Source organism: Pelobates fuscus, chromosome 3 (genome assembly GCF_036172605.1).
Source record: "Pelobates fuscus isolate aPelFus1 chromosome 3, aPelFus1.pri, whole genome shotgun sequence".
Lineage (NCBI taxonomy): Eukaryota > Metazoa > Chordata > Amphibia > Anura > Pelobatidae > Pelobates > Pelobates fuscus.
The window spans coordinates 75,644,974-75,657,592 of record NC_086319.1 but is presented as its reverse complement, the minus strand read 5'-3'; the positions used below and the strand labels follow the sequence as shown (position 1 = coordinate 75,657,592).

Here is a 12,619-nt window from a genome sequence, read left to right as displayed (position 1 = left end):
TATAAGAACAGTGACTGAGACACACCACACAAAAACAAAAGTTTTAGACTTTAAAAAAAACAGACTTTTCTAAAATTAGAATATGTGTAAAAGAGACATTATCAGACTGGAGCAATTTAAATGGAGTCCAAGAGAAATGGGATTATTTAAAAGTTGAACTGCTGAAGGCAACAGAAAATTGCATTAGGCTTGTCAGTAAAAGCAAAAAATTCAAGAAATCACTGTGGTACTCCGCAGATGTGGCCAAAATATTAAAAAAGAAAAAGTTAGCATTTAGTAATTGTAAAAAAAAACAGAGTGAGGAAGACAGAATGATCTATATTAGGCAGAAAGAGGCTAAGCAAGTTATACGAGCTTCCAAATCACACACAGAAGAGAAAATAGCACAGTCAGTAAAAAAAAGGGGACAAAACTTTTTTTAGATACATAAATGAGAAAAGGAAAGTAAAATAAAAATTAGTTAGATTAAAAACAAAAGAAGGAAGGTATGTAGAAGAGGATAAAGGTCTAGCTGACTGCCTCAATGAATATTTTTGTTCAGTATTTACAAATGTAAATGAAGGAAAGGGACATCAGTTAGGAAAAAGGACAAATTAGTTATTTATTACATGTGAGTTTACAGAAGAAGCGGTTCTATTTCAACTGTCAAACTTAAAGACAAATAAGTCAATGAGACCTGATGGAAAGCACCCAAAGTTATTAAAGGAGTTTAGTGGTGTACTAGCAAAACCATTAACAGATTTATTTAACAGGAGTTAAATCATTGATAACAAGAGTAGTCCCAGAAGATTGGAAGTTAGCGAATGTTGTGCCCATTCACAAGAAAGGTAGTAGGGAGTAGTCGGGCAACTATAGGATATTGATACTTTCGAGAGAGTTCAGAGAAGGGCTTCTAAACTGGTTCATGGATTGCAGGATAAAACTTACCAGGAAAGGTTAAAGGATCTTAACATGTATAGTTTGGAGGAAAGACGAGACGGGGGGATATGATAGAAACATTTAAATACATAAAGGGAATCAACACAGTAAAGGAGGAGACCATATTTAAAAGAAGAAAAACTACCACAACAAGCGGACGTAGTCTTAAATTAGAGGGGCAAAGGTTTAAAAATAATATCAGGAAGTATTACTTTACTGAGAGGGTAGCGGATGCGCTGAGGCACTGAGGCTAGTGGTGTTGTGAAGAGAGGCACTGAGGCTAGTGGTGTTGTGAAGAGAGGCACTGAGGCTAGTGGTGTTGTGAAGAGAGGCACTGAGGCTAGTGGTGTTGTGAAGAGAGGCACTGAGGCTAGTGGTGTTGTGAAGAGAGGCACTGAGGCTAGTGGTGTTGTGAAGAGAGGCACTGAGGCTAGTGGTGTTGTGAAGAGAGGCACTGAGGCTAGTGGTGTTGTGCAGAGAGGCACTGAGGCTAGTGGTTTTGTGCAGAGAGGCACTGAGGCTAGTGGTGTTGTGCAGAGAGGCACTGAGGCTAGTGGTGTTGTGCAGAGAGGCACTGAGGCTAGTGGTGTTGTGCAGAGAGGCACTGAGGCTAGTGGTGTTGTGGAGAGAGGCACTGAGGCTAGTGGTGTTGTGGAGAGAGGCACTGAGGCTAGTGGTGTTGTGGAGAGAGGCACTGAGGCTAGTGGTGTTGTGCAGAGAGGCACTGAGGCTAGTGGTGTTGTGCAGAGAGGCACTGAGGCTAGTGGTGTTGTGCAGAGAGGCTTGAAGACTATGGTGAGGCCTAATAGAAAGCAGTTGTTGTTGGGGGATTCCATCATAAGAGGTGTGGAGATGGACAATGGTGGTCTTGTGAGGTGTCTTCCTGGAGCTACTGCTCACAGAGACAGGAGTCGTATCTGTAATATTGTTAAGCAAGCAAAGCAGGAAGGGGAATTGGATGTACTTGTCCATTTAGGGACAAATGACTTGGCTTGCAATGAGGTATCAGAGGTTAAGGAAGTTTTTAGTGTTTTTGCCAATGATATACGGCAGGTTGCTTCCACACTGTCATTTTCTGAAGTTCTGCCTGTGCATAACACTCAGAATGACAGGCGGATGCGTATTAGGGACTTTAACTTGTGGCTTGGTGAATGGTGTCGGGAGCAAGGATTTGGCTTTATTGCTCATGGTAGCTCTGTTTGGAATGGAAATAAACTGTACAAAAAAGATGGTTTGCATCTTTCTCAAAAGGGAACAAATGTTCTCAGTGAGCAGTTCAGAGGTTTTGCTAGGATGTATTTAAACTAGGAGGGGGGGGGCAAAAGGGTGATAAAACATCAATCTAATTGTCCCCCAAAACAAGGACAGAAGGTGCCTGTAGCAAGTGTGTTAAAAAAATGATAAGCTTAGAGTCATGTCTACAAATGCTCGCAGTTTAGGGAATAAGATCCATGAACTTGTGGCAATAATGGCAACTGATAGTGTAGATTTAGTCGCTGTTACTGAGACATGGTATAATGAGAAAAATGACTGGGACATAGCAATACCAGGGTACTCTTTATATAGAAAAGACAGGGAAGGCAAGAAAGGGGGAGGGGTGGCCCTGTATGTAAAGGATAGCATAAAATCTAGCCTAATAAAGGTTAGTGAGGCGAACATAGAGTCCGTTTGGGTTACGTTAGAATTTGGTAATCACACAGTAACTCGTGTAGGTGTGATTTATAGGCCCCCAGGACAAATTGAAGAGTTAGATAATCTACTAGTTGAAGAAATAGCTAAAATGACAATGAAGGGGGAAGTTATCATCATGGGTGACTTTAATCTTCCTGATGTGAATTGGAAAACAAAAATAGCTACTTGTGGGGGGCGGGGCCGGACCGCCGAGCCGGCTGGTCGCATGCTAGACCAGCTCCTACAGCCTAGCCTTTGAACAGGCGATTTTAAGCATAATTTTTCGCAAAAACTTGCCGGCAACGGTGGCCCTTGGCGGGCAGAGAGCCCTGGGGCCCAGGGCGAGGCTGGCCCTACGGGCTACAGTCCCCTGGACGAAGAAACCTATCCGACCCTTTTTGAGGCCTACTCCAGAGGCGAGCGGGACGGATGGCCGCTGCCCTGCCGCATACTGCTCGGGGCTTGGAGTCGGACCCGCGGGGATGCCGGCCCCGTTCCCCCCCCCTGTGGACCGGGGGGGTGATCCCGGCCCACACCTCTGACACCCACCTCTGAGACCCAACCTACCAAGCCAGCACCCACCCGCACTGCAGTCCACATGTCGGGCCCAAGATGGCCGCCAAGCTCCGACCTGCAAACAAGGGAAAGCACTTCCCGCTCAACCAGCTCACGTACGCCGAGACTAATGGTGGAGCACGGAACGCAGCAACACCTACCCTGTACTATCCACCTCACCTGGGAGAAACGGCTATTAAATCCACCAGGCGCATAGCAAAGCGACTTGTTCACCGGTGAGCCAGCCGTCGGACTCCATGAGAGGGGACCTGCAACGCGATCCGACGCCATATACCACACACCATGCAGAGTGAATCCCGACCGGGCCTACACAAACCCTAGAAAGTCGACCGGGCTCCCTCAAACCGGAAGGGAGAACCCTCAATCAAGCGGCAAAACAAGTCGTAAGAACGTACTCTCACCAGCTCCCGCGAAGGTACGAGCCTACAGAGACTTATCCTACTCCAGCACCCGTTAAGAACTGCTTAACCCTCTCTGGACACTCCACAGCTGAACCCAACGCCTGGAGACAAGCATCTGCGCCCCTGAAATGCTTCACCACACGCCGGATTAACCCATCCTGCAATTAAGTTGTTTGTCTTAAATTGTATACTTTATTGGGCCACTGGGCAATATTGTTTTGTCAGGGCAGGGGGGGGGGAGAGACTCTGGGACACTCATGTCAATACTAGCGTGTAGCTAATCGCTTATTGTATTCGTAAACCTGCATGCTCTTACTATTCGTGATAAAACACCGAATCTACTACGCTTAGAATGCATAGAGCCAAATAGACTGGCTAGAGAGTATTATACAACCCCCATACGTATAGAAGCAACACTAAGTAATATTCGTCTGTCAACTAGATTGCTAACATATACATAAATCGTCTAGCTAAGCATGTATAACAAAAACAAAAATTTTGTGCAAGTTCCTTATGCCACTGTTTAACGCATCTGTAACCTTATGAAAATGAACGCTGTTGTGGCGTATGACAATAATCGGTAATCACCTGCACTACAAAAAAAAAAAAAAAAAAATAAAAATAAAAATAGCTACTTGTGCCAGGAGCACACATATTCTAAACTCCCTACTGGGATTGTCTCTAAAACAAGTCGTTGAGGAGCCAACTCGTAAAGAGGCCATACTAGATTTAGTGTTAACAAATGGAGATTTGGTTTCAGATATTACTGTAGGTGAAAGTTTAGGATCCAGTGATCATCAGTCAGTGTGGTTTAATATAAGAACAGTGACTGAGTCACACCACACAAAAACAAAAGTTTTAGACTTTAGAAAAACAGACTTTTCTAAAATTAGAATATGTGTAAAGGAGTCATTATCAGACTGGAGCAATTTAAATGGAGTCCAAAAGAAATGGGATTATTTAAAAGTTGCACTACTGAAGGCAACAGAAAATTGCATTAGGCTTGTCAGTAAAAGCAAAAAATTCAAGAAACCACTGTGGTACTCCGCAGATGTGGCCAAAATAGTAAAAAACAAAAAGTTAGCATTTAGTAATTATAAAAAAACCCAGAGTGAGGAAGACAGAATGACCTATAAGATTAGACAGAAAGAGGCTAAGCAAGTTATAAGAGCTTCCAAATCACACACAGAAGAGAAAATAGCACAGTCAGTAAAAAAGGGAGACAAAACTTTTTTTAGATACATAAATGAGAAAAGAAAAGTAAAACAAGGATTAGTTAGATTAAAAACAAAAGAAGGAAGGTATGTAGATGAGGATAAAGGTCTAGCTGACTGCCTCAATGAATATTTTTGTTCGGTATTTACAGATGAAAATGAAGGAAAGGGACCTCAGTTAAGAAAAAGGATAAATGAGTCATTTATTACACGTGAGTTTACAGAGGAAGAGGTTCTATTTCAACTGTCAAAAGTAAAGACAAATAAGTCAATGGGACCTGATGGAATACACCCAAAGCTATTAAAAGAGCTTAGTGGTGTACTAGCAAAGCCATTAACAGATTTATTTAACCAATCATTGATAACAGGAGTAGTCCCAGAAGATTGGAAGTTAGCGAATGTTGTGCCCATTCACAAGAAAGGTAATAGGGAGGAGTCGGGCAACTATAGGCCAGTAAGCCTTACTTCAGTAGTGGGGAAAGTGATGGAAACCATGTTAAAGGATAGGATTGTTGAACATCTAAAAACACATGGATTTCAAGATCAGAGACAACATGGGTTTACTTCAGGGAGATCATGCCAAACTAATCTTATTGATTTTTTTGATTGGGTAACTAAAATTATAGATCAGGGTGGTGCAGTAGACATTGCTTACCTAGATTTCAGTAAGGCTTTTGACACTGTTGCACATAGAAGGCTTATCAATAAACTACAATCTTTGAGTTTGGATTCCAATATTGTTGAATGGGTAAGGCAGTGGCTGAGTGACAGGCAACAGAGGGTTGTAGTCAATGGAGTATATTCGAAGCTTGGGCTTGTCACCAGTGGGGTACCTCAGGGATCTGTACTTGGACCCATTCTCTTTAATATTTTTATTAGTGATATTGCAGAAGGTCTTGATGGTAAGGTGTGTCTTTTTGCGGATGATACTAAGATATGTAACAGGGTTGATGTTCAAGGAGGGATAAGCCAAATGGAAAAGGATTTAGGTAAACTAGAAAAATGGTCAGAGTTGTGGCAACTGACATTTAATGTAGATAAGTGCAAGATAATGCATCTTGGACGTAAAAACCCAAGGGCAGAGTACAGAATATTTGATAGAGTCCTAACCTCAACATCTGAGGAAAGGGATTTAGGAGTGATTATTTCTGATGACTTAAAGGTAGGCAGACAATGTAATAGAGCAGCAGGAAATGCTAGCATAATGCTGGGTTGTATAGGGAGAGGTATTAGCAGTAGAAAGAGGGAAGTGCTCATGCCATTGTACAGAACACTGGTGAGACCTCACTTGGAGTACTGTACACAGTACTGGAGACCCTATCTTCAGAAGGATATTGATACCTTAGAGAGAGTTCAAAGAAGGGCTACTAAACTGGTTCATGGATTGCAGGATAAAACTTACCAGGAAAGGTTAAAGGATCTGAACATGTATAGCTTGGAAGAAAGACGAGATAGGGGGGATATGATAGAAACATTTAAATACATAAAGGGAATCAGCACAGTAAAGGAGGAGACTATATTTAAACGAAGAAAAACTACCACAACAAGAGGACATAGTCTTAAATTAGAGGGACAAAGGTTTAAAAATAATATCAGGAAGTATTACTTTACTGAGAGGGTAGTGGATGCATGGAATAGCCTTCCAGCTGAAGTGGTAGAGGTTAACACAGTGAAGGAGTTTAAGCATGCGTGGGATAGGCATAAGTCTATCCTAACTATAAGATAAGGCCAGGGACTAATGAAAGTATTTAGAAAACTGGGCAGACTAGATGGGCCGAATGGTTCTTATCTGCCGTCACATTCTATGTTTCTATGTTTCTATGTTTCCATCTGAAGTGGTAGAGGTTAACACAGTAAAGGAGTTTAAGCATGTGTGAGATAGGCATGAGGCTATCCTAGCTATAAGATAAAGCCAGGGACTAATGAAAGTATTTCAAAAATTGGGCAGACTATATGGGCCGAATGGTTCTTATCTGCCATCACATTCTATGTTTCTATGTAAAATAATTGTCAAGTCATACAAGTCCTTTAATAGCTTAAGCAAGATCAAAACAGTATAACATTTCTGTTTGAAAAATAATTTATTTACAACAAACTATATAAAACCCCTAAATAAATTGTCCCAATGCTTTGTTCTTTCTTTATTTTGCAGGTTTTGAGGTTAATGGGCCAGTTGCGATTGGAATATCACATTGGAAGCCGCCCTGTGTCCATAATGAGACATACCTCCCATTTGACCAAACCCAGCACAATCCCAGCATTCCCGCACCTCTGTTATCATGTTCGTTTATGACACAGATGGATTTATCAGCATCTTTATCTTGTCCAACATCCCTTTCAATAATTCCAGCACTTACACCCAGCAGCAGCGAGGAAACGATAAGTCAGGACTCAGAACTTAATCAGGGTAAGAGTTTTTCTACCATGCAAGTGGAGTGTCTGCTGATAATATACACCACACAAACTTTAAGGGACACTTTGGGCACCAGTAACACTATAATAATAATATGTTTCAGCAATTTTGACCTAAAAAAATGTGCTGTATTTTTTGCATAACAAGGTTGGAGTTGTTTTTCCAAAATGTTTTCCACATCTTGCATTCTGTTGCTGTATATGTCTGTGTAATGTCACAGTTCTGTTTCTGTTCGTCCTAAGTAGCCTGCAATTTCCCTGCTATATCTGTAAGGTGAGATAATTTTTTTTTTTTTCAAATCAAACACTCCAAGCACAATAACAACGTCACTGGAACAGTATAACACCAAAGTCTCCGTTCCAGCACTGTTTACCTTTGCCTCTGTTCTTCCCCTTTTCTGAGTTTCTTCAAAAAGGATGCCTTGGACAGCCACGAATAGGCGTGCAGCTGACTGGCTTAGAGCGTCAGCTGATGTTGTAAGCCAATCAGTAGCTCCCCATTTATAAAAAAAAAAGGCTTGAAGAAAAATATATGATTAAATGGGAGAATGAAATTGGGAAGCAATTTTCAAGGAGAGATTGGCACTTAGCTATGTTTAGCACCAAGCAAGCCTCACGTAGCTTATCGTTATGGGAGGCGTACTGTAAGGTGACAATGAGGTGGTACTTGGTACCGCAAAGATTAGCACATATGTATGCTGACTCATCAAGGCTGTGTTGGAGGTGTGAGAAAGAAGTTGGTTCTATGCTGCATATTTTTTGGGAGTGTCCATATTTAAGAGAGTTTTGGAAGCGAATTCAGAATTTAATATATGAAAAAACAAAGCTTATGATTCCATTGCATGCGGAGAAACTCGTACTTCATATTATTCCTGGGATTAATACACATGCTCACAGAAAGGTAATTTTAAATATCCTTACGGCAGCAAAAATAGCCCTAGCAGGCAACTGGAAGCAGAAAGCTATTCCTTCAGATGAGGCAGTATATGCTAAATTGAACAAGATTAGCTCATATGAAAAAATGGCCAGTGAAGTTAATGGATGTCTCGACAAGTATAAAAAAGAATGGTACAGTTGGATAAAAAACGACTGAACTATGCTCTTTATATAGATATAGAGGGATTAAATAGAGTACATAAAGGTAATGGGTGACTAACCAGGGTTGGGCGGGGGGAATGGTGGTGAGGGTTTTTTTTTTCTTTATTTTTTTGTTTGTTTGTTTGTTTGTTTGTTTTGTTTTCTTGGATGTTGTTTAGTTAAGGAAATTAAAAAATTTAAAGTAATTGATACTGCAACAAATTAAAGGGAGTATATTACAATTGTAAGATAGATGAGAAAAAGATAAACCAGAAAAGAAGGCATTCATTTTTCTCTTCTTTTCTTCTTTTTTTTTATAATAGGAATATAATATGAATATAAATGATTACAATGTTAATGAACAATACTAAGGCAATGTTATAATGTAATGATTACAATATTAATGAATGATATAAAAGGCAGTGTTATAATACAATGGGGAAAATGTGCTACTCAACTGTGTTGTACTGCGTGTTAATACTCTTTTTGGAACTAATAAAAACTATAATTGGTGAAGAAAAATATGTACGTTTCTCAAGCAGTTTTGTGAATAGGGAGCTACTGTTTGGCTTAGAGCATTAGCCAACGGTGACCCTGTCTGCGACATTCCGAGGTGTCCGATGCTGAAGAATCTCAGAGCAGTAGAAGAGCAAGGAAAGAGCTAAATGGAGCTGGAGGATAGACTTTAGAGTTAAACCATTCCGTGAAGTTGTTATGGGCCCTTAAATGTAGACATGTATGCATCTTTATCTTGCAACTGAGGGCCTCCATCTTAGCTTCCAGTCAATCAATGGTTTAACCTGTCCTTTGCACCTGGCAGTCAGCATAGAGAAAACATACTGAGAACAGGAGAAATTAAACAGTGTTTCTATTACGTGTAAAATTGTCGATATAAATGTAAAAGAAAATGGAGCATATTATGAAAAAGTTAACAAAAATTAATTTTGAATGTTTTGTTCAATTGTGTAAATTCCATAAAAGTAACAGTTCCTCTTTAAACACCCTCCAGTGTGCTCCATTCTAAAGAAAAGGACCACCAGGTACTGTGTTTAAAAAAAGAAGTATGAAATGGTTAATAAACAAAGATAAAATATCTAATTAATTTTACCATTGAGGAAAAAGTGCCCAGAGGTTCATTGTTGTGGCCAGCATGTCACTTGCGGTGATCTGACTGAGAGTGAGATAGATGTGTAAAAATAACCTAATCGACATTTAAAAGTTGGGTTGCCATTGTCTCTTTTTTCTTTTAACTTAAATGGGTAGTCTCAGCACTATAACCACTATAGCTTGCTGTGGTAGTTATGATGCTGGTGAGTACTTTGCGCCATACCATGGTTCTGTATCAAAGTTACACAGTAGAACCAGGACTGGTATCCGTAAGGCGGCAGAGGTCTTAAGGCGCCTGAGCGGGGAGGGTGGGGGAAGCCATAAATCTGAATCCGCTGTTCCTGGCCGGGGACTTTCCGATAACTACAGCCTACCTCGCTGTCCCTCTTTCACTGAAGCAGCTCTCGCACACCAGAATGATGGTGGAGTCCGCCGACCTCTTCTGATGATGTCCACCCCTCTTCCCCTAGACTCCCCAGTGGACCTGATTCGACCAGCAAACTCCAGTAAAACATTATGACCCCCCGTACATGTAGTCATCACTGATTTAGACTTTCTAAAAAGATAAAAAATGCTCTGAATAGCACAGTATGCTTATTGCAGCAATGCTCAGTAAGTTTCAGTGCTTCTCAATGGAGAAGTCTTGGAATTGCTGAGATCAGTAACAATTGGAGGAAGAAGCAGTGGATGCTAGAAATACAAACGTGAGAGTGCTCCTTTTTAAATAACATTAAGCTATTATATATTACCTTACTACTAAGTAATGTTTGTGTATGTTTAAGGATTCCCAATCCTTTGTAGTTATAGATGAAATGGATAGAACATTTTGTCAAGAAAAATGAATGGGGAGGGGATGGGAAAATGCACCTTCGTCAGTGTAGGCAAAAATCCTTGCACCGGCCCTGGGTATAGCCCCTGGGCTCCCATGGCCTGGCCTCTCTCAATGTAATGCTATAGTAGATGTTAGATAGATTGGATCAAGCCTCAAGAGAGGACACAATACCAATAATATTACCCACAAATGAGTAGATATTCAACAAAAGCTCAAAATCTAAAATTATAATAATAATAATAATAATAATAAGGGATAAAAAGTGATTACTTTATTAAATCACAATTGGGAATAGCAGACATGACTAAGTGAAACATAAGTGAGTTAAGTGAAAAAAGTGAAAAATATCTATAGTGTAACATCTATTGTAGATGTTACACTTCGGTGTTAGCAATATCAATTGCATCCAAAGTTGGATGACAATCGCTTGCTGAGCGCATGAGCAGACATTCTTAGACAATGAATGCCATGCAAAGTTGCATGTTTATTTCAAAGTTGCCTGTTTAATCTTTACTGTCCCCTTAAAGATCCAGATAAAAATTAGATGGGCAAAAGTAGACTGCCATCTGTTTTTGAACTACAAGTCATTGATGCTTTGCCTGCCTTTAGAGACAAAGTGGGTATCTTGTAAATCGAGAGATGTACCTTTTGGCCATCATTATATACCGTAATTGGAGATTTGCAACCTTACTTCTGACTTCTGTTCAGGGGAGCAGCGTGCCGATATTACAAACTGGTGGATTATATTCTACACTGATACCAGCCTGCTCCTCACACTGCATGGGCACATGACTCATAGCATGGCTTTATTTTGATGGCGAGATATATTTTAAGACACGATGATTTATAAGTGTTATCTACTAGGAAGGTAGATTGGTCAATTTCAAAGCAAAACCGAGTTGAATTGTTGATCGTTCCGCGATTTAGGGATTGTTATTTAACAGTAATTTTGCTTTAATTTACTTTCCTTATAATTCTAGAGTGACCTTCTGTCGTTTGTATGTGATCTATATTCACTGTTAACATAGAAATAATAGCTTTATGCCACTCTTTCATTTTACTTTCTGTGTGCTAAAAATGAAGCAGTAATAGCTGTTTTTCCTTTATGTCCATACCTCTAAACATATCAAATGAATAAAAATGAACTTTTTAATTTTAGGGCTGTAAGTGGGGGTGTGACCAGGGGCGGGGCTGACCTGAGCAATTTTAGGTGACTTACTAATTACAATTTATGCAACTAAAATGTATAACAAGAAGAATGTATCTTATTTACAATGATTGCTAAACACATTTATTGTAGGTTAAAGATGGAGCCCCAAAAAAGAGGAGCATTAGGATAGAAAAGAGGGACACTAGGATTTGGGTCCAAAATAGGGACACTTTGGAGGTGTGTTATTCTATTCATTCATTCATTTATAATACGTGCATTGTAGGTAACTGACTGTAAACAAGCCAATCCATGCCATTTTGTATGGTATCACAGGTAGAGCTGGCCAAATAATTCATGGATACCTAGACAACTACCTGCACTTCCTATTAGAGATGCTACTTACTACCAGTACATTGAAGCATACTTACTATAACAGCATATAAAACATGTCTCTTATATTGTATTATAGCCAATACGAGCATAGAGATAATAAACTTCACACAAAGTATGTCAAATCTCCTTTTTCCCTTTCAGCTGACTTTGCAGGCGCTTTTATTGAAACTAAATATGTATTTAAAGACTAGAAGGCATCAGCAACCTTCGGCACTCCAGATGTCTTGGACTACACCTCTCATGATGCTTTGCCAGCATTATGCGTGTAAGAGCATTATGGGGGATGTAGTCCACAACATCTGGAGTACCGAAGGTTGCTTACCCCTGGACTAGATGATTGTAGCAGGAATTACCTTCAAGAGTAATAACAATAAAGCAATATAAATGTTTGGCTTATCCCCATTTTGTTCCAATTCTTATTATGTACAAATAATATATTATTATTATAATTATTTTATTATTTATATAGCGCCAACAAATTCCGTAGCGCTGTACAATGGGTGGACTAACAGACACATAATTGAGATCAGACCACTGGACGTACAGGAACAGAGGGGGTTGAGGGCCCTGCTCAATGAGCTTACATGCTAGAGGGAGTGGGGTATAGTGACACAAAGGGTTAAAGTAGGGGAATTAAATAGTTTGTAAGAGAAGGGTTTATTGAGTGCTTGGTAGGTCATTTTTGACAGTTGCAGGAGAGGAGTCATGGGGTGGGGGATAAGAAGCCTGCTGACAGTTTAATTGATATGCTTTAATGAAGAAGTGCGTTTTCAAAGATTTTTTAAAGGAGTGGAGGCTGGGTGAAAGTCTGATTGAGGAGGGAAGGGAGTTCCACAGAATAGGTGCAGCCCTAGAGAAGTCTTGAAGG

General features: G+C 40.1%; 1 protein-coding gene across 2 annotated transcripts in view; it reads left to right on the top strand.

Annotated features, from left to right (window-relative positions):
• ANO4 (anoctamin 4) overlaps positions 1-12,619 on the top strand; it is a 250,595-nt gene that overhangs the window by 26,195 nt on the left and 211,781 nt on the right. For both annotated transcript variants that reach the window (XM_063447227.1, XM_063447226.1), the window contains one exon: positions 6,933-7,187. In XM_063447227.1, coding sequence (XP_063303297.1) covers positions 6,933-7,187 — 255 coding nt within the window. The remainder of the gene's footprint in view (positions 1-6,932; positions 7,188-12,619) is intronic.